General features: G+C 38.9%; 1 protein-coding gene across 6 annotated transcripts in view; it reads right to left on the minus strand.

Moving 5' to 3' along the window:
- The window catches only part of CCDC85A (coiled-coil domain containing 85A), a 169,707-nt gene that overhangs the window by 22,831 nt on the left and 120,001 nt on the right, over window positions 1-26,875 (minus strand). For 5 of the 6 annotated variants that reach the window (XM_036334503.1, XM_036334502.1, XM_036334501.1 and 2 more), the window contains exon 3: window positions 16,356-16,432. The exons of the other annotated variant lie outside the window; for it this stretch is intronic. In XM_036334503.1, coding sequence (XP_036190396.1) covers window positions 16,356-16,432 — 77 coding nt within the window. The remainder of the gene's footprint in view (window positions 1-16,355; window positions 16,433-26,875) is intronic. 6 annotated transcript variants of the gene reach the window in all.

The following is a 26,875-nucleotide window of genomic DNA, read 5'->3' on the forward strand; positions in this document are numbered from 1 at the left end:
ATGATAAATGTAAAACGTTTTCATTTCAAATAGTGAGATCACTGCTTTTGCCTAGCCTAGATTCTGGGGATGAAAGATCGCATAAATAACTGAAATTCAAAATAGCTCTACCTAGTCCCTCCACGTAAACTTTGACCACAGCTAATGGCACAAACCAAGTCTGCCCGGTTAAAATTTTTTGCTTTCCTGAAGTTTCTGGGTGAAGGACTTAAGAGTAATAGCAGGGCCAGTATTCTGAGTGCATTATCCAAACAAAGGACCTGACTAAACTTTAAAATGCACAGCTAAAATTTTCCAAAAAAGCTGACTAAGAAATGCTGAAAACTGACATTGTAAAACTTTAGGAAAGGCAGATTTTAAAAAGGAACTTTTTCTTAAATTAGAAATTTTTGCAATAGTATCATCCTGGAAAACAACCAGGTTAACCAGTAAAAAAAAAAAAAAAAAAAAAAAGTTGGTAAGGCTGCCTAGAGATGTCTTAAAAAGAAAGTATGTTGCCTATTCAAGAGAAAAATGACCCAGAGACTAATGAGCTCCATAAGCTACTCACTTCCTGACCCTCAGCAAGTCACTTGTCCTCAACGCTGAAATGGAGAGGCCTATCAATTAGCCTCATGTGGCGGTGGCGAAGGGTGACTAATAGACTTGATTGCAAGGCGCTCGGAACAGTAATTGCTATAGGAGCTTTGCTATCAGTCTCCGCTGAAGCACTGCGCACACCTTTGGCCCTTTTCGAGCTCTCTTCTACCCCTTGGCTCTTCTGGTGTCCGTCAGTCCTAGTGACAAAGACGAAAAGACAAGTGAGGATCCTTCTTGCTTTTCCTCAGGTCCCAGCCTGACGCCCAGGAAACACGCTGGACACAGGAACGAGCCTTTGTTCTCCTCCGCGCTCCCCTAAGCACCTCGCAGATAAGGCTCTTCCTCTCCTTCCTTTCCACGCACACCTACACCATAATCAAAACCACAACTGGACAAAGATCACGGAAAAGGACCTGAAAAACACCATTCACTTAATTCTTACCAATAATCTCCTGATTTCTCACTCTTTCACAAAATGCCCTCATTACAAGATTGATTGATTGCTGACCTCCGCCTAAGCTGGAAATTGATTTCCTCCTCATTCCCTGATAAACATGGATTTAGAATTTCACTCGTCTTCGAAAGACTCTATAGAAATTCATGTTCTTCCCGAGCCGCCAGCCATGTGGTGTGTATTTTAGAGACAAGCCTGCCCCACGTTATCTAAACAGCGATCTCTCTGAGACGCAAGAACAGCCAGGGCACAAAAGCAATAGAATTAATCACTCACTAAGGCAGAGCTTCAGTAACCATTCCTCTGCGTTTCAGAAAAGTGCTATGTTTCTAGCTGGGAGAGCCACACCAAGTATTTATTGTCCTTCCTGTAGGGGAGGACTTGCCTTTTCAAGTCAAATGCAAGCGTCTTCATCTCCAACAAATTTTTATCCCAAAGCTAAGTGGTTTGTGAGGGAAAAATACCTTTGCCTCTTCCTCAATGATTCCTCTGGTTCCATCACAGCACATTTCAAAGATACTGATAAGTTAGGGCAGGTTTGGGAATGACAGGACAAAGGAACTTAAACCAATGAAAAAGTGAAATATACTTATGGAAAAAAGTACATGTAAATAATAAATTCATTATGTACAAATGAAAATTTATGTAGCAATATGAGAGACCCCAATTAAAAAACACATTGACAAATTATTCTAGTGTGGAGCAGGGGTCAGCAAACTATTTGCAGAGTTAAATCCAGCCCCTTTCACCTGTCGTGGCAATAAAGTTTTATTAGAACACAGTCACACACATTCACATAGATATTCTCTGTGGCTATTTTCAGCTGTTCTCATGCTACAATTGCTGACATGAAAAGTTGCAGCACCATGTGGTTCACAAGTTTGAAAATGGTATTGGGCCTTTTACCAAAAAAGTGCCAACCCCTGGTAGAGAGGATGAGAAGGTCACTGCAGACAGCAATGGTCTGGAAGATTCTGGAGAAGGAAGCAAGCGGCCTAAAGAGAGCGATTGGACAAATATTCTTCCCTATGTTATTTATCTAAGGGCTAGAAACATCCTGAAGACTGATAAAAGGATGAAGTCTTCCCATGCTGAGAAAATCTTCAGAGCGATGAAATCTCCCAGTGAATAGCAAAATAGATGGACTAGAAACTAAACCGAGTGTCTTGGCTAATTCTAAATTCAGAACCCAAGGACACCACACCAGAGGCTTTCTTTGGAGGGTGGCGCTGTTTTCATAGCTATTGTGCTTCTACAGAGACACACTTGCCACATGACAGGTTTCAGAAAAAAAGAATTGCTAGACCAGTGATAGCAAAAGCTGGACACAAATCTCACCTCTGCCCATTAGTAGACATTCTCTCACCTATAAACCAGTGATACCCACAGGGGCAAGGGGCCCATAGCCAGGACCTCTGCTGATACTCAGGTTGCAGCCAGAGCTTGTGACAAAAACAAACATCCACCCCACCATTTGAAAGAAAGAAGAGCACGTAAAAATAAAAGAATTGGACACTATCGTTTTCATGGCCTGCTGTGTCTCTCCTTGCGTCCTAAAGACTTAAGACTCTGAACACTTAAAACAAGTAGGATTGATGTCCTCAAACAAAATTAACAAAAGGCACATCTGAAATAAAATGTGTCATTTCTTAAGGCAAAAGGTATTAAAGATTAGTCTGCTAACATCAAGCATTTTCTACTGGTTTAAAGACCAATTAAATTCTTATTTATTCCTAACATCCTACTTATTACTTATTAAAATTTCTATGGCATCAATTTATAGCCCCGAGAAACCACCCAGAATGGAGAGATGTCTTATCCTGTTCTCATGACTGATTCTGAAGAACTCTGTTACTATCAAGATCCTGTGCAGGGTACTTATTTTAAGTGGAAAACACTAGAGTGGCAGCTGCCCTTACCTGCTCTCAGGCCCATCTTTATCTCATTCTCAAGTGCCAAAGACAGGATAACTGGTTTCCCTGACCAAGAAAATCCTCCTCCTCAAAAAAAAGTGGATGCCCAACAGCTGCATGAGCCACCTTCTTCACAAGTGACCATTTAGAGGCTCAAGGCTTAGACCTCTCCAAAGTCCTCCTACGCTGGCAGGGAACCTCGCTGTCATCACCAGCTATCTTACCATTTGCAGAACTCACTGACAAAAGCATGTGAGTTTGGCAGGTCAAGGAACCACGTAATGAAATAGGAGTGGGGTGGGAACAGGGAGTGGAAAGTCAATGAGGCTGGTCCCAAACAAAATAACCATGTTCAAAATGCAAAGTTGCTAAAGCACCCTTTGTCTAAAACTCTTTGCCAGAAGACGACATCCAAATTCTAACTGTAGCTTCTGCTAACCTTTGGCCCCCAACAGAAGCGTGGCACCCAAAAGTATAAAGACCCATCATTCCCACACAATTATTTGTGGATAAATTCACTGGAATTGAGATTTGTTTCTGAGTATACATTTTATGCTTTTTTAAAAATGGAATTTCTATAGTTGTGTGTATTAAATTCCTAGCGTATGAAAATGTTTAAATACATTTAAAAACCCCTCTGTTGGCATGATGACACACCTGCCTTGAGTGTCAGAACAGCTGACACATCTTGGCTATTGAAAAGCCTCCTGTCCAAGAGCCAGCTCTTACGGTATGTGAGTCGGGGACGGCTCCATCTGGCCCCGGGCTTACTATTTGTTATCTGTCCAACGTTAGAACTTCTGCCTCCCAAGTTGTTCTGTTGCAAGTGAGGCATTTTGGGTGAAGAAAAGAAAGTACCACATCCTTTGTTTGCTATACTACATTTGAATCAGATTTACATTTCTTCTCTGATCTTTACATTTCTATATTCATTCTTTTTTCCTAATACAACTGCTAAGAGCAACAGCTAGATCAGCGATTTTTAACTTTTTATCTCCTGGCACTCACACTATCACCGAAATTCTGCAGCACACCAAAAATACCGATTTTGCCAATCTGACCCCAAAAAAAGTATATGTGTGTGTATATATATATATATATAAAGTGTATGTGTGTATATATATGTATATGTGTGTGTGTGTGTGTGTGTGTGTGTGTGTGTGTATATATATATAATTTTGATTGATTTACAAAAGTAATAATAGTAATTACTTACCCTTTTTGTTCCAAAGTAACTTTAAAAAATCAGGTGCCTATACTTGTAAATAAAGATTTCTGATACCAAGAATTAACCAATCAGACACAATCATCTTAGGCAACATGACCATATATGACCTATATATTCATGGTTCAAGTCAGGGCATTCACACTGGATGGCTATTGTGTTGGTTGTGTCATTTTTTTGACAGTCTAAGGGAAAAGAGATCAGTGCCAATGACTAAATAGTCCGGTATTGCATGTTTTAAAATTCATGCAGCACACTGGTTGAAAATCACGGAGCTAGATGAACAAAACTACTAAAATAATAATTAGTCTAAGAGTTTTAAGCAAGTAGGTTAGCTGCCTCCTTATTCTTTCATTTTTCTCTTTAAAAAAAAATGATAGTTCAAAAGTTGCTTCTACTCTGTTAACCTATATTATGCAAACTCCAAAAATCTCAAAGAGGATAAAATTCTGAAACAGGGCTTGCTATCATTTGTGTGACTCAATTGAGCACTCCTGCAATCACAGATGTTTGAGGTACTGAGAAGTTTGAGGACACAAAGTTCTCCCAAAGGAAAGAATTAGACCAGGTAAATACACTGTCATCAAGGATAATGGAGCACTTTCAAAACAGAGGAACAATCTTTGAATTGACTGTCTCTTTACTAATAGTAACACTTCCTTCTCACCTCCATTTCTGAACTTAACACTAGAACCCTGTGGTATGAAGTACTTTCTCTACAGGCTTTGGACCTGGAGCAAGGTAGAACCCGTGCATAGTTGGGGTTGTCTCAGCCCAGAGAATGTTGGGAGCTATGGGAGCTAGACATCACTGCAGCAGCCAGTCAACAGCCCAAGTGAGGACCAGACTTAGTATATACTTGAGGAGGGTATATAGGTCATCCCAAAGGTAAGCTGACTGGGTTGAGAGAACAGATTCCATCTGTTTCACCAATCTGCACTTGGTGTGGCCTAAGTAAACACAAGCTACCATTACTTCCAGTAATGCCACATTTACAAATGTGCATGGGTTGCTTATCAAAATACTCCACTGCTTATTGATACAGAAACTACTTTGTAAAATTTTTAGAATAAACTCATAAACCCAAATCAGGGGTGAGAACCTTTTTCCTGCCAAGGGCCATTTGGATATTTATAACATCATTTGCAGGCCATCCAAAATTATCATCTTAAAAATTAGCCTGCTGTATGCCGAAACCGGTTTGGCTCAGTGGATAGAGTGTCGGCCTGCGGATTGAAAGGTCCCAGATTTGATTCCGGTCAAGGGCATGTACCTGGGTTGCAGGCACTTCCCCAGGAGGAGATGTGTAGGAGGCAGCTGATCGATGTTTCTCTCTCATCCATGTTTCTAACTCTCTCTCTCTCTCTCTCCCTTTCTCTCGTAAAAAATTAATAAAATATATTTTAAAAAAATTAGCCTGCTGTCTTTGGTTAAACATTTAATTAACTCACCCCTGATGCCTTGGCAGGGCCAGACCAAATGATTTCCCAGGCCTTACATGGCCCTCAGGCCGGACATTGCCCACCCCTGCAAATCTTTCTCTTACTAAGAATGATTACTTAGCCACCAAAGGCCCCTAAGTTATAAAACAATTAAGACAAAGCCTGTATTTCAGATGCTCTTTCTTCATACTGTTTCTCTACACCTACTTTAATTAGCTCCTTAGGTTACCATGCTACCAGGTTATACAGGCTCAGTGGCCCGCAATCTGAAAGATACTACATAAACGCTCCATACAGACTGTAAGAGCAGCCCTGGTCACCGTCTCACAGGGCACCTACACTTCCTCTTTCATTTTCTATGTCTTCCACAACACCTAAAGAAAGTCCGAGCCCACTTCTTGCTGGCTATTATTTCAGATGCTTTAGTCTACAGGATGAATCCAATAAATCAGAAATCCTTTGAAAAAAAATATTTTCTTCTTCCGGACATTGTTCCTTCTGTGTATCACAAGTAAAGACTTCGATTTATATGCAGGCACTCTTTTGTTATTCTCAGTCTAGTCAATGTAAAAATTAATGTATGCAAACTCATGTCTTTTTTTTTTCTTACAGTAATTTATTTTGGCTTATCTCTGAAAGGAATTACTGAAAAATATATTACATTTTAATATAAAGACTATACATTCTTTCGGTATAGAGGTAAATAAGTTAATTTTCTAACATGTCCTGTACTGTTATTTTCTCATAATTTAACTTTTTCTCATTTAACTTTTTCTCTCTCTAAAATGTCATGTGTCTCCATTCATTACATGAAATCATTTGAAATATTTTTACATGTCATTTAAAAAAAATTGTTTACATTAGTTTATGTACTCAGAAGAAAATATCCTAAGTTCAGGGGATGTTTAAAAGGCATTTCCTTTTAAAAAAAAAAAGTAGCAAGACTTCATAGTTTTGGGCTCTCTGAAATACTGTGTTTACGGACTGGATTGAAAGTCCAGCTCCAGGATGCTTGTAGGATACCGCAGAGACCATGGCAGAGCGAAGAGCCACAGGCAATGACAATATTCCACATGCGCTCCCTGTGAGCGCCTCTCTACCACTGGAGAGAACCAACTCAGCCTCCACATGTTTCTCTATCTGTTCTTCAGTAAAGACCCCCCTCATTCTGGGACCTGGGAACTTTGCATGGGAGACAAAACACGGCCCTGAGCTTTCATTTATCCTTGGGCTCAGACTATTCAGGACTGGAAAGAACCACTTACCAATAAAGCACCTGACCAAAGAGAAAGCCATAAGGACTTACCACACTCATTTTATTCTTAGATAAGTATATCGGTAGGGAAAACTAGTGCCTTTCTGTTCATTACACATAATTTTATATAATGAATAAAAATAAACCTTAAAAGGATGCACATTATCTCTCAAAACACACAAAAGCTAACATGGCTTAAGACTAGTACGTGAGCTCCACTATACACATATTTGATGTGATATCAATCCCAAAGATATAAACCCCAGGCTGTATGGGGTTTAAATAAATGTAATAGCTATCTGATGAGATTTTATTAACATCAGAACCCAAGGAGGTAGAATAACCCACAATGACATAAATCAGCAGCTGTAAATAAAAGACCAAATATGGTATTACATTGTAGTTTTAAGAAATTTTACATCAAAATAAAAAGGGGCACCCCTATCTTGTGTGGCCATCACATATGAACACAGACTTTCTCCAGACAGAGTCATGGATTACAGAACTGAGAGCTGACACATCACCTAGGACAACCCTCTCCTTTAGTCAAGGCACAGGGGCCACACAGAGGTCAGAGGCATCCTGGCCCAGCAGCTAATCCGCCACCACCCAGGGCCACTGATCTCCATCAGCGTCTGCCCCAGCATGTCACAGGGCCTCCTCTAACACTGGTTACCAGCAGTCCAAAGTCACTGCTGACTATGTCTCTGCTTTCTAAAATGACAGTTATATTTTGCTTATTTTTCACATAATAATAGCCTTTTAAATATAATAAAATCTCAAATCACTGAGAAATTTATTTAAACAGCCTTATTTTTCCAAGCATATCATTATTTTTCTACATTACATCTTTTATATATAATATATTTATACTAGTGGCCCAGTACATGAAATTCGTGCACGGGGGTGGGGGGTTCTTCAGCCCAGCCTGCACCCTCTCTAATCAGGGACACCCTGGGGGATGTCCCGATCCCTGTGGGCATTCAGACATCCCTCTTGCAATCTGGGACCGCTGGCTCCTAACCGCTCACCTGCCTGCCTGATCGCCCCTAACCCCTCTGCCTGCCTGCCTGATCTCACCCCTAACTGCTCTCCCCTACCAGCCTGATCACCCCTAACTGCCTCTGCCTACCTGATCTGGCCCCCAACTGCCCTCCCCTGCCTGCCTGCTCTCGCCCCCAACTACCCTCCCCTGCTGGCCTGATCTCACCCACAACCGCCCTCCCCTGCTGTCCTGATCTGGCCCCCAACTGCCCTCCCCTGCCTGCCTGATCTCGCCCCCAACCGCCCTCCCCTGCTGTCCTGATCTTGCCCCCAACTGCCCTCCCCTGACGGCCTGATCGCCCCTAACTGCCTCTGCCTTGGCCCCCACCACAATGGCTTTGTCCAGAGGAAGCTGGACGTCCAGAAGATGGCCAGTCAACTCGGTCTAATTAGCATATTACCCTTTTATTAGAAGAGATTATATAGGATAAGATTGCTTAAATGGGATGGAGCCTTTTTTAAGCAGGAGGAGATGCTCTTGGCAAATAAACATACATAACCCCTATATCTGGACTGACAGCCAGCCATATGCACTATACTGTCAAAACCAGTCATTAAAAAATTGAACCGCTTTCTTACACCTTACACGAAACAGCTATTGCCCTTAAAACCCCTCCTCAGCCCCCACTTTAGGTTCTGCCTTTGCAGTTCACCCAGATTTGGTTCTGATTGTTCAGTTTCTATGCCAGTCAGCGTCTCCAGGCCTATCCTTGGGCCTGATCAGAGGGGCAGGGCTGCTGGTGAGGCCCGGAGAGAAAGAGAGGCAAGGGCTGATCAACAGTTGCCATGGAGGCTGCAGATCAGACCCTGCTTCTCTCTCCGGGCCTGATCCACAGCCCCCGCGGCAGTCAGTGCTGGGTTGCCGCAGCGACTCAGCACTGACTGCAGGACTGACTTCTGGTGTTCAGTCGTTCGTTCAGTGGTTTTGGACGTTACGGACCCTGGCTCTTTATATATATAGATTTAGGCAATATAACTACTGCCTATAATACACTTATGTTTGTCTACTTTATATTTAGAGGATATAGGTAATTACCAATTATCAAGAGACACCAACTTTAGTTTCTTATATGTTAGAAGCATCTTCACTTTGCTCAAGCTTATAGCAAAGAAAGAAAACACTTTTACATGAAAAATGCCTAACGCCACTGTAGAAAAGGTTTGAACCAGAATGAAGAAGAGAATGGCGAGGTTTAAATGCTGCTTTGGATACATCAGCCATGGAGGCAGTGACCTCTAACAGGGAATGGAGATCGAATGGGCTGTGCGATAGAATTTACATTTAATTCTGAAATCAAACACTACCCAAGATTTTCCACTTTCTATTCCTTACCCTATTAGAAAAGGACCGCTTCATATTTATCTTTTTAAGTTTTGAGTTTACTTTCGATTTTTTTTAAAAAAGCAAAAAAGTGTAGAAAACCATTTTGACAAAGCACCATTAATGTCTCTTATAGTTCCATCTCAAAATTCCTCCATATTACTTCTCATTCATACATCTGTGATTCTAGTGAGATGACTACACAGCAAAACTTGATGCTCAAAGTCTCATCATTTTTTGTGTGTGACAAATTCTGCCAAGGACAAGTAACAGGAATGCTATTTTTATGGCTACTACAAATAAAAAACAAACAAAAAAACAATTTAACATCCACTAGTGATAGAATTACTAACATGCCAGTGTAGATATACAAAAGGCAACACTGTTAAACTTTATTGATACCAATGTCCGTAATAACTTTTAAATTCAATAATTCTAAGTAATAAGTTTAATAAGTGGTATAATTATATTTTCTATGCATTGCAACTCACCTATTTTCTCTCTTTAGAATGAAGACTTCTTATCACGTATCGGATCCTCAAACACAAGCCCTCAAGCATGAGGGGAAACACAGACGATGTACATCTCCTCACCATGAGAGCCTTCCATGTCGCCTTAGACATTACCCTATTAATTTTACTCTTTGATATTTTCTCTAAAAGACTTTAACTTTTCTCTTAATCCAGTCTCTATTTATTTAGGTTCTCCAGCATGACCTTCCCTCCATAAATCTATTTTCCAAATCTATTTGTCTCTTTTATTCCACTACACCCACACCACTGGGGTAGCTCCCGCCTATCCTCTGAAAACTCTATAGAACTAAACCTAAAAGCTGTCTTTTTTTTTTCTTTAATTATATAAATCATGGCGATTTAGAGAAAATAGGAATCCACACGCACGATTCCTCCAGTGGAGTTCATTTAAATCCTTAATGGGTTTAACTTTTTTTCTCTTATCAGTAACATCCAGATTCTACTCAGGTTGTGCAACATAGAATTCTTATCCATGAAAAAAAAAAATTGGGGCACATATTACTCCTCAGGAGGGCCAAGAAAGGTAATTTCCATGAAAATAACAAAGAACACCACCACTTGCTTTATGTATCCTGGGAAGCATTACCCTATGCTACTTTTTTAGAGCAATTCAAGCCCTATATGAGCCATATATTTATGGTCCCATAAGACAAAAGTGACTTGCAAAACAAAGTCAGAAAAATGTGCAAAGGAGAAAGGGGAACAACCATAAGTAAGCGTCTCCACAGCAAAAAAGCGAAAGCACCCAGGGGAAATCCATGCGCCAGAGAGAATCCGCCCCTCTTGGCCTGAGCACCACGATCTGCATCAGCACAGGACAGGGGGAGCTTTTCAGAGACTTGATCAGGGATCTGGGGTGGTTGCCATGGAAGAGAACTACTCAGTTTCTTTAGCTCCTGTGCCCCCTCCCCGGGCACTTCTGGCAACAGTAATAGGTTCTTTCCCTGTGTTCAGAAACTGCCCTGGACTGGCCCTGCCTCATCCCCATGCAGTGCGAGGCCACACTGTCACTAAATTACAGGAGTGGGAGATTTTTCATTCCCATTCCTAAAATTAGACTCTTATTTGCATGCTAGAACAACAGAACTGGAACCACTTGCTGAAAGGGGCCCCTTCAGTGGTGCTCCAGTTGCCATAGCTCTCAGACCCATTCGCTGAGCCCCAGCCCCGGGGGCAGGCACAGGGCCCTAGGCAGGCAGGCAGGCAGGGCACCTTTACTGCTCCTGGGAACCTCTCTCAAATGCTGGTCTCAAGAGGAAGGTAGTTTGGTTTGGAGAGGACCTCTGGGGCACGGAGGGGATAAGAGTGCTTTCCAAACAGATGCTGGTGCCAGAACGCTGGATGAAGGGAACAGATTTCCCGATGGGACTTTTAACAAATGCACTTAATTGACTTTGGCATCTCAGCAAACTTCTTGTGTCAAGTCTCGAGCCCTACTAATGATGCAAAATCGAAACTCAACACAGAAGAGGTGATAACAGTTTTATTTAATAGGTAAAATAGTTTTTACCTCACTGTTATGTCTGAATAGTGACTAGTGTCTTCAAAAGACAGTATTATCTATAATAAAATCCTCAGAATGGTCTTCTGTATCATCCATGTTAAGGTATTTCCTAGCTAAGAGATTTCATTGCAGATTCCATACCTAATCATATGGATGGCACATATTACTCCTCGGTAGCATAGGGTAATGCTTCACTGGATTCTTACAGAGAGATCTAAGCAAGGTGTCTGAATCTGGGCTAAAATATAGACCTTTACGGGCACATACCTTGAAAACTACTACTGTAACTATTTGTGCCCCTACCCGCCTCCCCCCTGCCCCCTCTGGCCACACATTAAGTATGACTTTTTCGTGCAAATTTAAGTATATGTGTTTGTACAACCAAACTTTGATTCCAAACTATTTAAAAAATGTGTCAGAGTGAAGACTACAATGAATTTTTGCAAATTTAAGAAAAATAGAATATTTCCCTTAAAGCAGAAACAGAATAAATGTTTAAGAAATCTTAGATGGCTAAGCACATACCATGTTAATTTTTAAAACATGGTTTAAAAAAAGAATTTGACAGTAAGATAAAAACAGATTTAATAAGTTAATACACTGAATTTTATAAATGTCATGAAGTGACTAATGGAGGCACTGTGTGTGTGCTAGAAAGAACACTGCACAGGCCTACGTCTTGGCCCGAGTTGGCCCTTAATCAGCTTTCTCCCCCCTCTGAACCTTCTATGCCTTTACTGAAAGAGAGAATTGCCCGATGTAATATGTAAGGCTTTATCCAACTCTGAAGATCTTTATCCACAGAAAGTTTGTGTTTATGTGTAAAAGCATACAGGTAATAGGTATGTTCCGTTTAAACTTGATATAAAATTCCGAACAGCCAGTGTGGCTCAGTGGTTGAGTGCCGACCTATGAACCAGGAAGTCATGATTTGATTCCTAGTCAGGGCACATGCTTGAATTGCTAGCTCAATCCTCAGTAGGGGGCAAGCAGGAGGCAGCCAATCAATGATTCTCTCTCATCACTGATGTTTCTATCTCTCCCTCTCCTTTAACTCTCTGAAATCAATAAAAATGTAATTTTTAATTTGATATAAAATTCCTTACAATAATTTTACACCATATTGGGTCTTTTATTTCATAAATTCCTACTTATGTTACTGTGCATGACTCCACCTCACTTGATTTAAAAGTTAGTCAAATTTCATAGATAGCAGCGATATTTATTTAAGTAACATGCAATCTTCATTTAGTGCTCATCTCACATTAAATATACACAGAATGGAACTCACAGACCAGTCTGAGAAGTTTTAGTATTTTGAGAGGTTAGATGCAATTCTTTGAAATATTTTTATAAGTGTAATTTGTAAAACATGTATATGTGTTTAAGAAAGAATACCTAAGTTCAAGTGATCATTAGTGATCATTTGCACCAACTTTCAGGAAGGACATTCAGGGATCATTCATGTTGTCACATATTGCAGGATTTCCTGCTTTTTAAAGGGCGATTCCTCTCCCATTGTACGTACACACCATATTTTCTTTATTCATTTGCTGATGGACAGTTAGTTTGCTTCCACATCTTGGTTATTGTAAATAGTACTGCAGTGAACATGAAGTACAGATATCTCTTTGAGATTCTGATTTCAATTCTTTAGGATAAATATCCAGAAGTAAGATAGCTGGGTCACCTGGTAATATGCCAAGTGAAATAAGCTGTCACAAAAGAACAAATTCCACATGATTCCATTTATATGAGATCTCTAAAATAGTCAAATTCATTGAAAGAAATAATAGAATGGTGGTTGTCAGGGATTGGGGGGGCGGGGGGAAGGAGAGTTGATAATCAACATGTATACAATTTCAGTTATGGAAGCTGAATAAGTTCTCGAGATCTAATGTCAAATTCATACCAATAGAAAGTAATACTGTATTGTACACTTCAAGATCTTTAAGAGGGTAGATCTCATATTGTCTTCCTATCAAAATAAAAAGTTTAAAAAAAGGCATTTCCTTTTCAAATAATACATATCAAATACCACTGCATTTTCTGAAAATAGTGAGACTGTCCTTATTTTAGGACACCTTTGAAAACTGTGTTCACAAATTTAGATTTAAGGTACAGCTCAATTGTCTTGTAGGATACTCTAGAAACCATAGCAGAGCAAAGAGCTCTGTGCTCCCTGGGTAATGGCCTGCCATGGAACATATTAATATTCCATCTACACTTCCTGTGGGCTCCTATGTACCACTGGGTAGAACCAACTCAGTCTTCACTATGTTTTTCTCTCTGTTCTTGCATATAAACCCTTCATTCTAGGACTTGGTAACTTTGCATGGGTATAAGACTGGACCCAAACTTTATTTACACTCAGGCCTACAAGATTTAAGAGCTGGGTGGGACCTTGTCATGTATAAATTAAGAAATGGAAGCCTTTGCATCTAACCAGAGAGAAATCCATAGCATTTGTGACACTCACTTCGCTTATTTTAAAATATGCATAGCTAGGGAAAAGTTGTGACTTTCTTTTCATTATATGCAATTTTATATAAGAAATAAAAATGAGCACGGAGGAGATTTTATCCTCCGGGAAAATGCTTTACATAATTATTCTAAACACTAAATTATCAGCAAAGAAGCTGGACACAGCCACAAAAGATATTTGATATACTTGGAATGTCAATTGCCAACTATATTCTTATTCCTATTTACCCAAAGACAAGTGGTCATATTTTTTAAAACTTGGGAACAAAAAAGAATTTCTTCTAATCAACTGCACAGTGAAAAAGCTCTTAACTGAAATCAAGTTTTCAGATATTGAGACTATTTTATGCAGTGACGTTAGCTTGTTGCATTGAATTGACCTTGCCAATCAGCTAGCATCATGCAATCAGAAATAGCTTCTGCAGGGAAATCACATAATTATTTATAACAGTCCCAGTGACGTCTAAGAAATTGCACAGCCTGTGTGTTTTCCAGCCCCAGTCCCAGCCCTCCCCAAGGATTCCCTTTTATGACTCTCACTGTTCATTTCAGTGTGTTTCTACCCAGTAATTGCAAGTGCTGACTCTATTGTATGTATTTTTGCTGTAAATGAAAACACTAACAAGTACCGAAATTTAATGGAAATACTGCTTTTGAACTAAAAGAGAGCTATCGTTTTCTTTGCATATTATTTAAAACAATGGATTTTTCTTTGCATTAAAGTAATTTGGGCACAAACATAGCTGTTTAATTTTATATATTTTTCCATTTTACCAACTCTGATATTAGCAAGAATCTGACTAGAAATAATTGACATATTTTTTTTTTCCTCTTTATCATACATATGATACTGGGGCATCTCATATCAGTAACACCTTAGATTCAATAAAACACAATCTTTCCTAGCCACTTCTTATGGAGAAATAAACAAAACAATGTTTTTTGACAGAAAGTAGAAGAATTTTAAAAACATATGCTTGAACACTTTATACCTTGAAAAGTTTTCTAATCTCTTCTACGCTTAACTGTGTAAGTACTATCTATGTATTTAATTATACACACATATCAAGTATAGGTGAAGACTTCTGATTTCTTTTCAAGACCACTAACACTCACATTTGCAGATTTTTAGAAATCAATCTTGTCATCATTTTCACATTTGTAGTCCCTCTTTTTCGTTACGATAGTACACATGTTAGCATTTTGATGTTGATGCTAGCATTTCCACTCACAGGAAAACTAAGAAACATTCTTTTTTCTCTTTCTTTTCATTTACATTCCCAGTTGCCTCTCAGATGGTATAACCATTGATAGTGTCCATAATCAACTAATTATATTTTTTTCACTTTTGGAACAGGGCCCTAGCACACTCATACAGTGAATCCAATATAAAAGGAAAAATGGCAAAGAAAATTTGAAAATGAAAAGTATAGAAGAGCAAAGAAAAAAAGCTCTACATATACTTTATTCCATGGTACAAATGACCCTTTCCGTCATCATGAGTTTTAACATATGTGTAGTTTGAGAAGGGAGATAAGTAGATTCATATAACTTCATGATTTCTAGCCAGATGGTTGTCCAATGGAAGAAAGAGACAGGCATTCTCACATGCAGTACCTGATAGCCCAAATCATCATTACTGACCAAAAGTCATTTAAAAAAAACAAAACAGGATTTAAAAAAAGACCTAAAATGTCTTTCCTAAGCATATTTGCACTAATGTTTCTATATCTCCTCTTGCACTGTAACCGGTCTTTGTATTTCCGTTTAAACTACTTGAGTTTTAATTTTCCCTTAGTCACTTATGAAATAGAAATAATCACCAAAATGTGGAAAGAACAATAGCAACCAAATACTTAAAAAGTTCACTTTTATAAAATATTAAAATACGTTGCTGCCTACATGTCTGTAAAGGGAAGCAACCTAGAATCAGATTTATTCAACTCCTCACAGAACATTTCCCAAGAACCACCCCCTCAAAGGACCAACATCATTTCACCAAGATATTGGCCATGGAAATAATTTTATAAGGAAAATATGTGGCAGGCAGTACACCCCAGACAAAGCCACACTTTACATTCACCGGGGAAAAGAAATGAGGCCCCAAAGTAAAAACTGTCCATTATTGTCATCACCTTGTTGTGCTGAAAGGTTCAATCATATCACAAAGAACTTTAGTACGTGCTAATTTAATTAAAACATGACAGCTTCAATCTACCTAAGCTTTCCCTACCTCACAAATTAGCAAAATTTTTCTTTAAATACAAGCCCCTTCTCTATCTTCACCAACGACATGCATAATGTATATGAGCAGTGCTATCAAAGTACTTTCTACTTCCTTTCATTTTTCTTTTCTTCTTCCTTCCAAAATTACTTTACATTCTTATTTCAGACATCTGCATCTTTTATTGTCACAGTTTAAGAACCTGCATAATAGGATGGTCATTATGAAAAGTAATCACACTCCACACTGATGAATGACTACTTACAAAATGATTTCTATCATTTCAAGGAGAAAATGTAACTGAGACTTCAAACTCCAAATAAAATGCTACAACTCAAATGACACTGACTAGCTATGAGCTTCTGGAAGTCACCCACCTGGGGCAGCATGCGATTCTCTTCCTCCAGCTGTCTTACTCTTGCCTCCAGCTGCCTAACATAGGACAAGGTTGATTCTAAAATTGAAAAGAAAGAACTCACATTATACACACAGGTCTTGTTCGGTGCACTGTCAGGATATTTCTAGCTTGATTTATTCAAACCAGGTAGTGACTACAAATCTGTTATTTAAAAAAATTAAAGAAAAAAACAAGTTTCCTCCCCAGAAAAAAACAATAACAGAAGCTATTGAAACTACAAGCAGTTTGAACAACTGGACAATGTTAAGGAGAATTCGAGAAATTTATATAGGAGGTGAGATTGTAGGCTTTTGCACACCATGTAGCCCTCAGAACATTAGACATCTTGAAGACAGCTGTTTCTTCTTTTCAACTTATTTTGTACATTTTGGGCTTTCAATGAGCTGCACCATGCATAAGACTTTCGTAATGTTAATTATAACCAAAATAAATTACAAGGTCATATTAAAAATAGAAAATAATATTTCAAATATCCAGTTCCCTTCATTATACCAATACATATTTCAAGTGTTAAGACCAACATGTTGTCACAGATCTACAGATATTAAGACTGTAATTCAAAGAATGGCTATAAAAGAGCTAAATAATTAGAGTTAGGCTGAATTTTGACTGTCATTTGGGCTGTGTGTGACAAAGACCCAAGTTTCCCCAAAATCTCCAGGTTCACCAGGGGCAGACTTGAAATTAATTCTTGTTTTAATTTCATCACAAACTCAGGTGTATACTGAGCTCACAGTCAGCATCATGCTTTTCCTGTTCCCTAGTGAAACTCAAAAGTTCACAGCTTTACATCAGGAAAGGGATTTCATTTTGAGGAACAATCTGACAGTGATATTTTTCATAAAAGTGAAAGTATTTAAGCACATCATAGAGAACACAGCTGCCATTCATTACCCAAGAACAAACATTTCAGGTAAATGTGCATAACACAGAATCCAGAGCATGTCTGCAGGGTTAGCATTAAAGTAGCAGATCTTCCTCGGTGCAATTATTTGGAGCCCCTAACAACCTCAACGTAGGATGAATATTGATGCAAATTAATACCTTAATCTGAAATTCATCATGGAAACGCTATAATTTTTATATGGAAATTGATTATACGACTTCAATTTCATATTTGTGACCTCCAAATCAACATTTTTTTCTTAAAATACATAAGAACCTCCAGTCCTTAATTCACAAATGTAGCACCTAAGCTCATCCCTGACCACTTTACACAAGCCTGTTTTCACAAATATTTGCAGAAAGTCATGATGGCTGACATGAACATAACCACCCACTGATCTCACACCAATGGAGAACATAGCCTTGAGCGATCCTCATACAACAGGAAAACACAAGAGGAAGGAAACTGAAGACATTTGCTAGAAATATGCTCTCATCTTTTAGCTCAATGAAATGTTAAGAGTTTGCCTTATAGATTCTTCCAAATGGAAAAAAAAAGCATAAGGCATAAATGAATAACCAACGTATTGATTTCATGAATCTGCTTTACTCTAGCAAATGAATAAGTAATTTGCGGATCAAGATGTGAATGTAGATGCCTGATTTACAGTTTTGCAAGCCCCACTTTCAACTCTACAAAAACAGCCACTTAAGAAGGGCCATCCAAGTGAAAAGTTGTCCAGAAATATTCTATTTAAACCATGAACAAACACATTTTTCTTTGTCCACAATTTACATCTTACCTTTATTGTCCCTATACTACACTGTGCCTGAGGCTGTAATACTTGAAGCAGCTGAAATGACTATACAGAGTGCTTCAGGTGATATTTGAAAAATGACACTAAATGGATTTTAATTCAGTTCGGTCTCTTTCATCTATTTCTCTTTTTTAAAATCTTTGCAGTTTACATATTTGATGTGATGCTTTCACTAAGTTTCTACTTATATTTCAAAAGTTACATCAGTACAAAAAAGGGGGGGAGTAAATTCCTGAATTTGGAAAACATTCTCCAATTTTCAATGTCAAATTACAGTAGGTGAAGTTCAGAGCTTTGTTTCAAAGCATTCACTGCAAATATAGGAAAAGCTAGGGAATATTTTACACAGGTAAAATAATAGGAAAAAATTAGCTTTATGATAAAGACAAAGCTAAGAGGTGTTGTGAGTTCATTCAAAAAATATTTATTGTGGCACCGATTTTTCTCAGGTACTACTGCTCTAGAGTTGGGATGAAAAGATGACCAGCTATCGTAAGTCTTAGGTTCCTCAGAGCACAAATTCCACATTAGGATTCCATGCCCATCTGCTGTGATCCAGAAGGCCCTGCTGTTCCAGGCTCAGCCTTAAGTCTCTGCTGCAATTACTACTATAGGATGAAGGAATAGAACATGAGAAAACTTCTGGGGGTGGGAGGGAAACAAGAAGAATAGCTGATCTACATGCATAAATAAGAGAACTCATGCTGTTAGTTGTTTTATTCATCAGGAAACTGATTATATAATCATTAAGTGGCAGTGGAATAGACACACATTTTCCTAAAATATACTGTAAGGTCATCACTGAGCCTCCAAATCCCTTTATGAAGAGACACTGGGAAAACCACCCAATCCTTTGGGAAGTGAGAGAAAAACAAATACTTATTTTGTTAATCCCTTAGGGTTTCAAGGTTTATTTGTTATTGCACCATAAGATAGCTAAGCCTAACTATCAGTACATAAGGAATAATGGGATAGAAAATATGTAAACATTTGTAAATAAAACATAATAGGATGAGGTGTAAGAAGCTCCATACTTTCAAAATATTCACATCATAATCCCCATCCTCATCCTAGGTGATCATTATTTAAAAAACTTGAAATCTTGTGAGAAAGGAGCCCCTTCTGACCCAGAGGGACATATCTGGCCATGTCTGCTGCAGCGCCTTCCCGGTGCTGCTGCCTTTTTCTTCCTTCCTCAGGGGACTTCCAGAGAGAGTGGTGCCAGCTGTAAAACAGCTGCTCTTCCATTGCTCTTCCACAGCACCCGAGAACGTGGAGCCCGGTTGTGCACTGACCTGAGAAAAGTGTCTGACAAAGGCTGGCATTCTTTCTACTTAAAGTACACTCACTCGCACACACAACTGCGTTAGGATATCCTATCACTGGAATTGATCCCTATGCTTTATACCAGTGGCTAATAGCTGGTAACACTGAGATTTCAAAATGCCATTTTGGTTTTCAGAACTCTGAGAATGAGCATTTCTCCCCCTGAAAAACAGCCAAATACTGAGCTATACTCTACATAGATGTACAGTGCATTAGAGAAGTATATTACCAATTGGGGGAGAGAAGGCAACAAATAAAACAGTAAGGTCAGACAAAATTCAGTGCTAAAGCATGTGAAACAGCAGTACAGACGGAGAGCAGTATCGGTCATAGTTCTCTGAAGGAGAAACCTGAGCTTAATGGATCAACAGCAGTTTGATAGCCAGAGAGATGGGAGTGGAGCCACAAGATGGACAAGGGCTGGAAGCCAGGAATAATCCTGTTGTAAACAGGGAGAGAGGGGAGTCACAAGGAGGAAAAGGGAAACACTGGGGAGCAAAAGGAGGAAAGGCCAGGTTCTCCCAGTCAGGATCTGAAAAGCCAATGTCTAGACACTTATACAGGCAGTGATTTTAATTTCCCCCAAAGTTATTCATTCTATTTCTCTTTCCACCAGGGGAAAGCTATGGACGGATACACATTAGAAAAGCAAATGATACCAATGTGAAAATCCAACCACGTTCAAGATGTTCTTTGAGTAAATCTTGTGCATATTTTCAGAGCAGAAACAATTTCTCTGCATGTATCTCACTTCTATTTGAACCTACATATAACAGTCTACAGCACATCTTGCAATTAAACAAATGTAAGAAACAGTCATAAGAATTCCACTAAATTCATGTCTTCTAAATGATTCCAATTTTAGAGTGCACCTTAGAGATTTCCTCACCCAATCTGTCCTCAATCCCCTGCTCATTCGGTAAATGAAAGAATAAAGCCCAGAAGGCAGTGAACTTGGCCTAACACTGGGAATCAATCAAATATATTCAAAAGATCTTGTTTCATTGCTGGGTCACCATAGTTATTCCCATCTTGGATCTTCTAATCATCACTATGTCCAGCTTCTTGCATAGATAAATTCGAAGTTCTCTCTTTTTCTCCCCCGTTTAGACATTCTGAAAGGATATTTACATTTACAATAGCTTGACATTTCCCTTAGACAGATATCCTGCACTTGATTTCACTTCAATGTACTCGCAACACATTCGATCATACAAAGTAGCTCAGCTCTTTCCTCTGCTAGTTCGAAAATTCTCCGATCAAAATATTAAACCCTCGTATTTCCCCTTGGTTTGTAGTGGTGTTTCTCTCTGTAGGCAAACACCATCCCTAAAACCACCCATGAAAGACTCTGATTGCTGTACATTAAAGGTTTATCGCTGGTAGTTGCAACTGTCTAAGGTTTGTCAAACTTCTGAGTGGTTCTGATTAGACAAAGTGCTGTCTGGTTGCCAAAATTTCAGGGAAGAAAATAAAATCTGGTGATGGTCCATTCCAAGATAAATTACAGCATCTGGAAGAGTGTAAAAAAGAACAAGCATTTGGAGACTATAGTAGCCAGAGGTTTACAGATGTAAATTTTTCTGTGGTTAAGAGTCAGTCTCCTTGGGCCAGAGAGAGTCCAATGGACTGACTTCAAATCCGGAGGCAGTCTCTTCATTCAACCCCAAACTCTAAAGACACCTATTGCATTAATCCCAAATTCATCCCACCATCCACAGGCTCTACACATTACAAAGAAAATTACTTCAGAATTATATTTCAAAAATTATTACTGTTCCAACTAAAAGTGTTTCTCTTCCTTCCTCAGGCAAGCAAAGATTAGCCTCCTACTTCAAATTTATATTAGCTCCAGAAGTATAAGTGATTACATTTCTCACTATAATTTGATACTTTTTTTTAATCTTGCTGGGATCAGCATTTTCAGATTTGCCTGGATATTTAACTCAGACAGCTTTATTGACAGAGAATGAGTCAGGTACCGCTCCAGTCTATTATCTGCGAAACTAATACTACTCTTCTCCAGCCCTTCTTTCTGTGCCTGCCTAAAAGAAATATGAGGTAGCTATTTGCTATCCAACTCCTCCCATGTTCCTGGTTATTTACTGTCCTCAAATTCTCTTGGCTCTGGGTCTCTGACTACACCTCCCCTGGCCAAATACTCAATCCACTCTGCCTAGTCCAGAACTTCTTATGCATGGTATGAAAAATAGCTTTCTAATAGATAAACTATCCAATGATTGGAAAATATGATAATGTACTTCATGTTAATGGAGGTGTTCAGAGAAAGATCAGTGAGATTCTGCCAAGATTTCTACCTGTGTATGCTGTTGGGCTGATCCCTTTAACTCTGAAGTTCAATAATTCTACAATCTTCAATTCTTCCCACTCCATGAGTTTCTTTTAGTTTTCCTTATTCTTAACTCATTTGTCAACGCATCATATATTGAGTGACTTATGATGACATCTCTTTATTTACTTAGGTTATTTATTTTCATGTCTTAATTTTTCTAACAAATACTTGCTTTACTTTGATATCAAGACTTCTTCACTCAATAGTGACTACCTGCTGTGTGCTAGATACTGTTCTAGATACTGGGGACATGGCAGCAAGTGAGGTCTGTGCACTGATGAAGTTCACATTCCAGTGGGGAAGATGGACCATGAAAAGAAAATGGGATATTTTGTGAAGGTGACATGTGCAATAAAGACAACAAAACAGAGTCCTAGTCTAGAGAGGTTTGGGGAAGTGCAGCTGCATTACGGAACATGGCCTGGGAAGAGCTCTCTGAGGACTTAGATCTGAAATAGGCCAACTATGCAAAGATATTGGAGAAAAGAGTTTCCGGCAGAAGGAATGATGAGTGCACAGGCATTGAAGACTCGGATCCTGGAATCCAGTCAAGAAGAGGCATGTGACAGCAGTTGGAGACGGAGATATTTGTCTTGTCACCTTCCTCCGCTGCTTAAATTTTTAAAACCTTGTGCTCTTTTTGGCTGTTTATACTTAGACCTTGACTTAGACTCCTTGATTATTATTTTCTTCCTTGTGACAAAAACCCTAGCCTATGTTTGGCTGCACTTCCTCCCACACCCACGTCCCATCCATTGGGAAATTCTACTGACCCTACCTCTAAAATATCCCGAGAATCCAACCTCACAGTAGTCTCCTAACTGGTGTCTCTGCTTCTATTCTTGCCTCCACCCCCAAGTCTATTTTCATTCAAAGTCTATTTCAAATCCACAGCAGCTAGGGTTTTCTATCTAAACACTAAGTCTGAACATCATTCTCCATGCAAAACCCTACAGTAGCTTACTGTTTTTGCACCACATAAGAGCCAAAGTCCTTAAAAAGTCCAGCAGAGCCCACATGCTCTGGCCACCTGGTACCTCTCCCACATCATGCCATTACACCCTCTGCTCGAGCCACACAACCTCCTTTCAGTTTCTGAACACCCAAACATGGTCTAGCTTCCTGAAATGCTCTTCCCCCAAATAGGTGCTAACTTCCTCACCTCCTACCAGTCTGCTCAAATCTCAGCTTCTCAATGAGACTCACCAAGTCCACCTCATTTAATCCTGCAACCTGCCCCCATCTCCAACCCATACTCATGATTTCCCTTTAGCCTGTTGTACTTATTTTCTTCAAAATCCTCGATCACTTTGTTCATATGTTATGTTTATTGTGTAAAATGCTTCTCCCCATCAGAATGTAAACTCCACAAAGCAGGGGTCTTTGTTGTGTGAGTGATGTACTCCACATGCCTAAAATAGTGTATGGCACAAAAGAAAATGTACTGAATGAGTCAACCAATAAATCAGTTATGTAGATGGTGCCCTGAAAGGAGATATTTCATAGTATACGTCCCTTCAATCACTCATGGAAGACAGATCAATATTTAAATGGAGCCTAATATCAATTCTGTTGTGCCATTTGAAAAACATTCTTTGGTACATTAAACTCTGGATGAAAACTTTACGGACTTCCTCAAATTATGTCAGATCAAATCACTGGTAGGTCATTTCAATAAGAAATCTGAAATGTGCTTTCATCACATTCCAAAAAATATGTGCGTGTGTGTTTGTATACAGTTGGGAGGGAAAGAGAGGGAGAAGGAGAGAGCAGAAGGGGTGTTGAAAGCAAAGAGAGATAAAAACAGTTGTGGGGGGTGAAAAATATGTTTCTACCACTCATATCTTGGAATATAATAGAAAGGCCCTTCAGCTGGATATCTATTTACTAAGGTTCCCTTGGGGTTACAAATACCCACTGGAAGGGATGTGAATTTCACCCAGACAGTCTCTTCCCAGCCACTCTCTGCGAGGTTGTACTGGGAGCCAGGAGAAAGCACAGGTGGGGAGCCCTGGGCAGGTGTTGAGTGAGTGGCTCAGAGCTGTCCAGAGCCACCTCAGAAGGGCATGGGCAGTGGTCCACATCAAAACAGGCTATTTCTTTGTGACGAGAAAAATAATCTCACATTTCAAAGGAAAAGAAAACAGAGCAATGTGCTGTCCTAGTTTACATCAAATTAGAATGAAGGCTGTAAATATCGAATCATTTTCCAAGAAGGCTTTGACGGTTAAAAAAAAAAAAAAAATTAAAAAAGTGTGATTCTCCTAACCATGTAAGTGCTGTTTTTTTTAAACAGTCAGATTTTGTTTCATTTATTATTTTCTAGAAGAGTAAACAGTTACATGGACATTGAAATTCAATTGATTTTAGTATAAATCAATCAAGAAATCAGGAAAAAAAAATCAGAGTCTGTGTCCTAACATTTGTATCAGAAAATAATCACCATAAATTTGTGTTTAAGTCCCTCCTCTTCCCAAATAAAAGTGTTTTTAAAATGGGAGAAAATGGCATTCTGTTGCATGTTTGCTATCGGCCATCTGCTCCTACTCCTTGTAAACTTGCACCATTTCTCCCTAAGTTACAGACTGCACATGGCAAGGCCCCTTAACTCTTTTCTGAGCAGCCCTATGACCAGCACAGAGCTGTGAGCTAGAAGGTGTTCATTAACTTATTGTCGATGGAGCGAATGAACAAATGTCTGCCACTGTTCCCAACTGCTTTGGCTGCTACTCAGAGTTCTGTGCCCCCAGGACAGGCAAAAGCAGTTAACTCAAAATGCAGTCAGTTTTACCCAGAAAGCACACAACGACAAGCAATCTAAAATGGAGTCTGGTTTTCAGGAACTTTTTATGCCCTAAAATTGCCTTCACTTTTACTATTTCCTTTGAAAGCACCAGCCCTGCAAAGGAGGTACTAGGTAAATAGCAATAAATTGGACGAAAGGACTGAGAACTATAGGGGAACTATTTCAAACTCCAAAGAGCTGTTTAACACGAATACCATTTTCACAGCTATTTGGGGTTAAAATGTGTCTTTCCACTGTGACATGGCTGCTGTTGTCTTTTCCCAGGGAAAATAATTGTCTTTCCCAAGGCCAGAGGATAAAAAATTGATGTCATTTTAATGAATGTAACAATTTTCTTAAATGTATGTGGCCCCCTTCTAAGCGCCTCTGTTCATATTGTCAGTGAATGCACAAGGAACTAAATCTGTAAAACAAGTCTTCAAGAGATAGTAAACCTATAAAAATGTATTTTCTTTCAGGAAAGTTATTTTAAATTTGTATGTATATTTAGACGTTTTTAAAATCCTATAGATAGTTGTGTGTTTTTTTACTGCCATACTTTTCAGCAAAATAAAAGTTTTATCAAATTATACAACAAAGCATCATTAGCTTAGACTCCATCAATTGGGAATTCATAAAAATGTCATTGAATTTAGCCTATAGATACTGTCTGCATTACTATGAAACACACAGTGTAACAATTCAGAAATAGTTCCCCTACATAAGAAAGCGAAGTTTTCCCAATGTTTTAGCATTATATGTCCGCACATAGAGTAATATGAGTAAATGATGGACAGATCTAGTTAGTTAAGATATACAAAATGGGAAAGACCGTATATTTTGGAACCTTTTTTTTTTTTGTATGTTCACTATTTTGGTATATTTTTTAACAAGTACTTTATAATCACGGTCACTTAACGTATATTTATATTGAGCACTTACTATGTACTAGACACTCCACTGAAAATAAACAAAAAGGGCTCCTCCACTCAACGAAAATTCTAGTAAAGAAGACATACAGCCAGACATGTGTACACAGACACATAAATAAGCACACTATTTCCTTGAACACCTCGCCCCCTATCACTTTAGCTTAGATGTAGATGATCAGTGAAGATCTGGGGCATCTAAGATGAAACCTGAATATAAAGATCTGGAATGAGCATTCCAAAGACCAAGAATAGAATTTGCAAAGTCCCCAAGCTTAGAATGAGCCTGAGGCACTCCAAGCACAGAAAGAAGGCTGCAATGACCAAAGTGGAGTGAAGAGAGTGAAGGGAGAAGGGAGAAAGGCAAGTTGGAACAGGAAGAAGTGACAAAATCCACTCCTCAAAGTTGCAAAGCCAGTAGAGTTCAATTCTGGAACTCAACCTGAGGTCTGACCCAGAAAAGCCCAACATTTGCAGCATTATGAATAAGTCTCACTACTAGAGAACATAGACCCTGTGAAAAGACAGAGTGAAGGCCATATCAAGCAATTATCAAAGAATCTGATCAGCACCAATAGTCCTATGGACTTAAATTATCTTCTTATACTTGAGCACTATGCCATCACTCAATCGATTCATTTGTTAAAAGAATAAAAACTTCATTTTTCCTAAGATGCAAATAACTACATAATTTCTCCAGTTTATATGGTAGTGACTTCAAGTAACCAAGAGTCAGCCTAAGTTAAAATAGCAAGTTTCAGAGTCACCACCAACCAAACCATCCCAAGGGAGGTGGGTGGATAAGCTAAGTCAATAATGGGCTTAATAAAAGAAGATGGCTGTTCACAATGCAACCTTGGGAAAATGTCACAAACTTGTTATAACCCAAGTCTCAGAAATCTACGGACTTAGAAAAAAAATGATGGACAAAAACAAAGGGCAATTTATTTTGGCTTGTAAATGTCTAATTTTAGTTTTCAAAGCAGCTGCTTTCCTGAATCTCTCCTGGATTCTCTTCCTGACATCAGTGGAACCAAGTTAATGTTCACTCTGCTTAATTTAATGCTGTCAAAATTCTTCCTGGTGGTAACAAAAGAGAACTGGATGCATATAATCCAACAGAGGTAATCACAGGCATTTGGAGAGAAGTTGGTTATAAATATTAAATATCTCAACATACTGTATTTAAAGTAATCACCCTTGTCCACAAAATCCTATGGATTCTGCAAGGATCTGTCAATACTTCTAATACATAAGAACCTGGAGTGGATACAATAAACTTCTACACCTAAAATAACAGTAATCTTCAATTAATGGTTTCTCAAGCTCCCTACAGCCTGAAATTATACACACAACAATCGAGAGGATAAATTTATTTTGGCC

Source organism: Myotis myotis, unplaced genomic scaffold (assembly GCF_014108235.1).
Source record: "Myotis myotis isolate mMyoMyo1 unplaced genomic scaffold, mMyoMyo1.p scaffold_m19_p_14, whole genome shotgun sequence".
Taxonomy (NCBI): Eukaryota; Metazoa; Chordata; class Mammalia; order Chiroptera; family Vespertilionidae; genus Myotis; species Myotis myotis.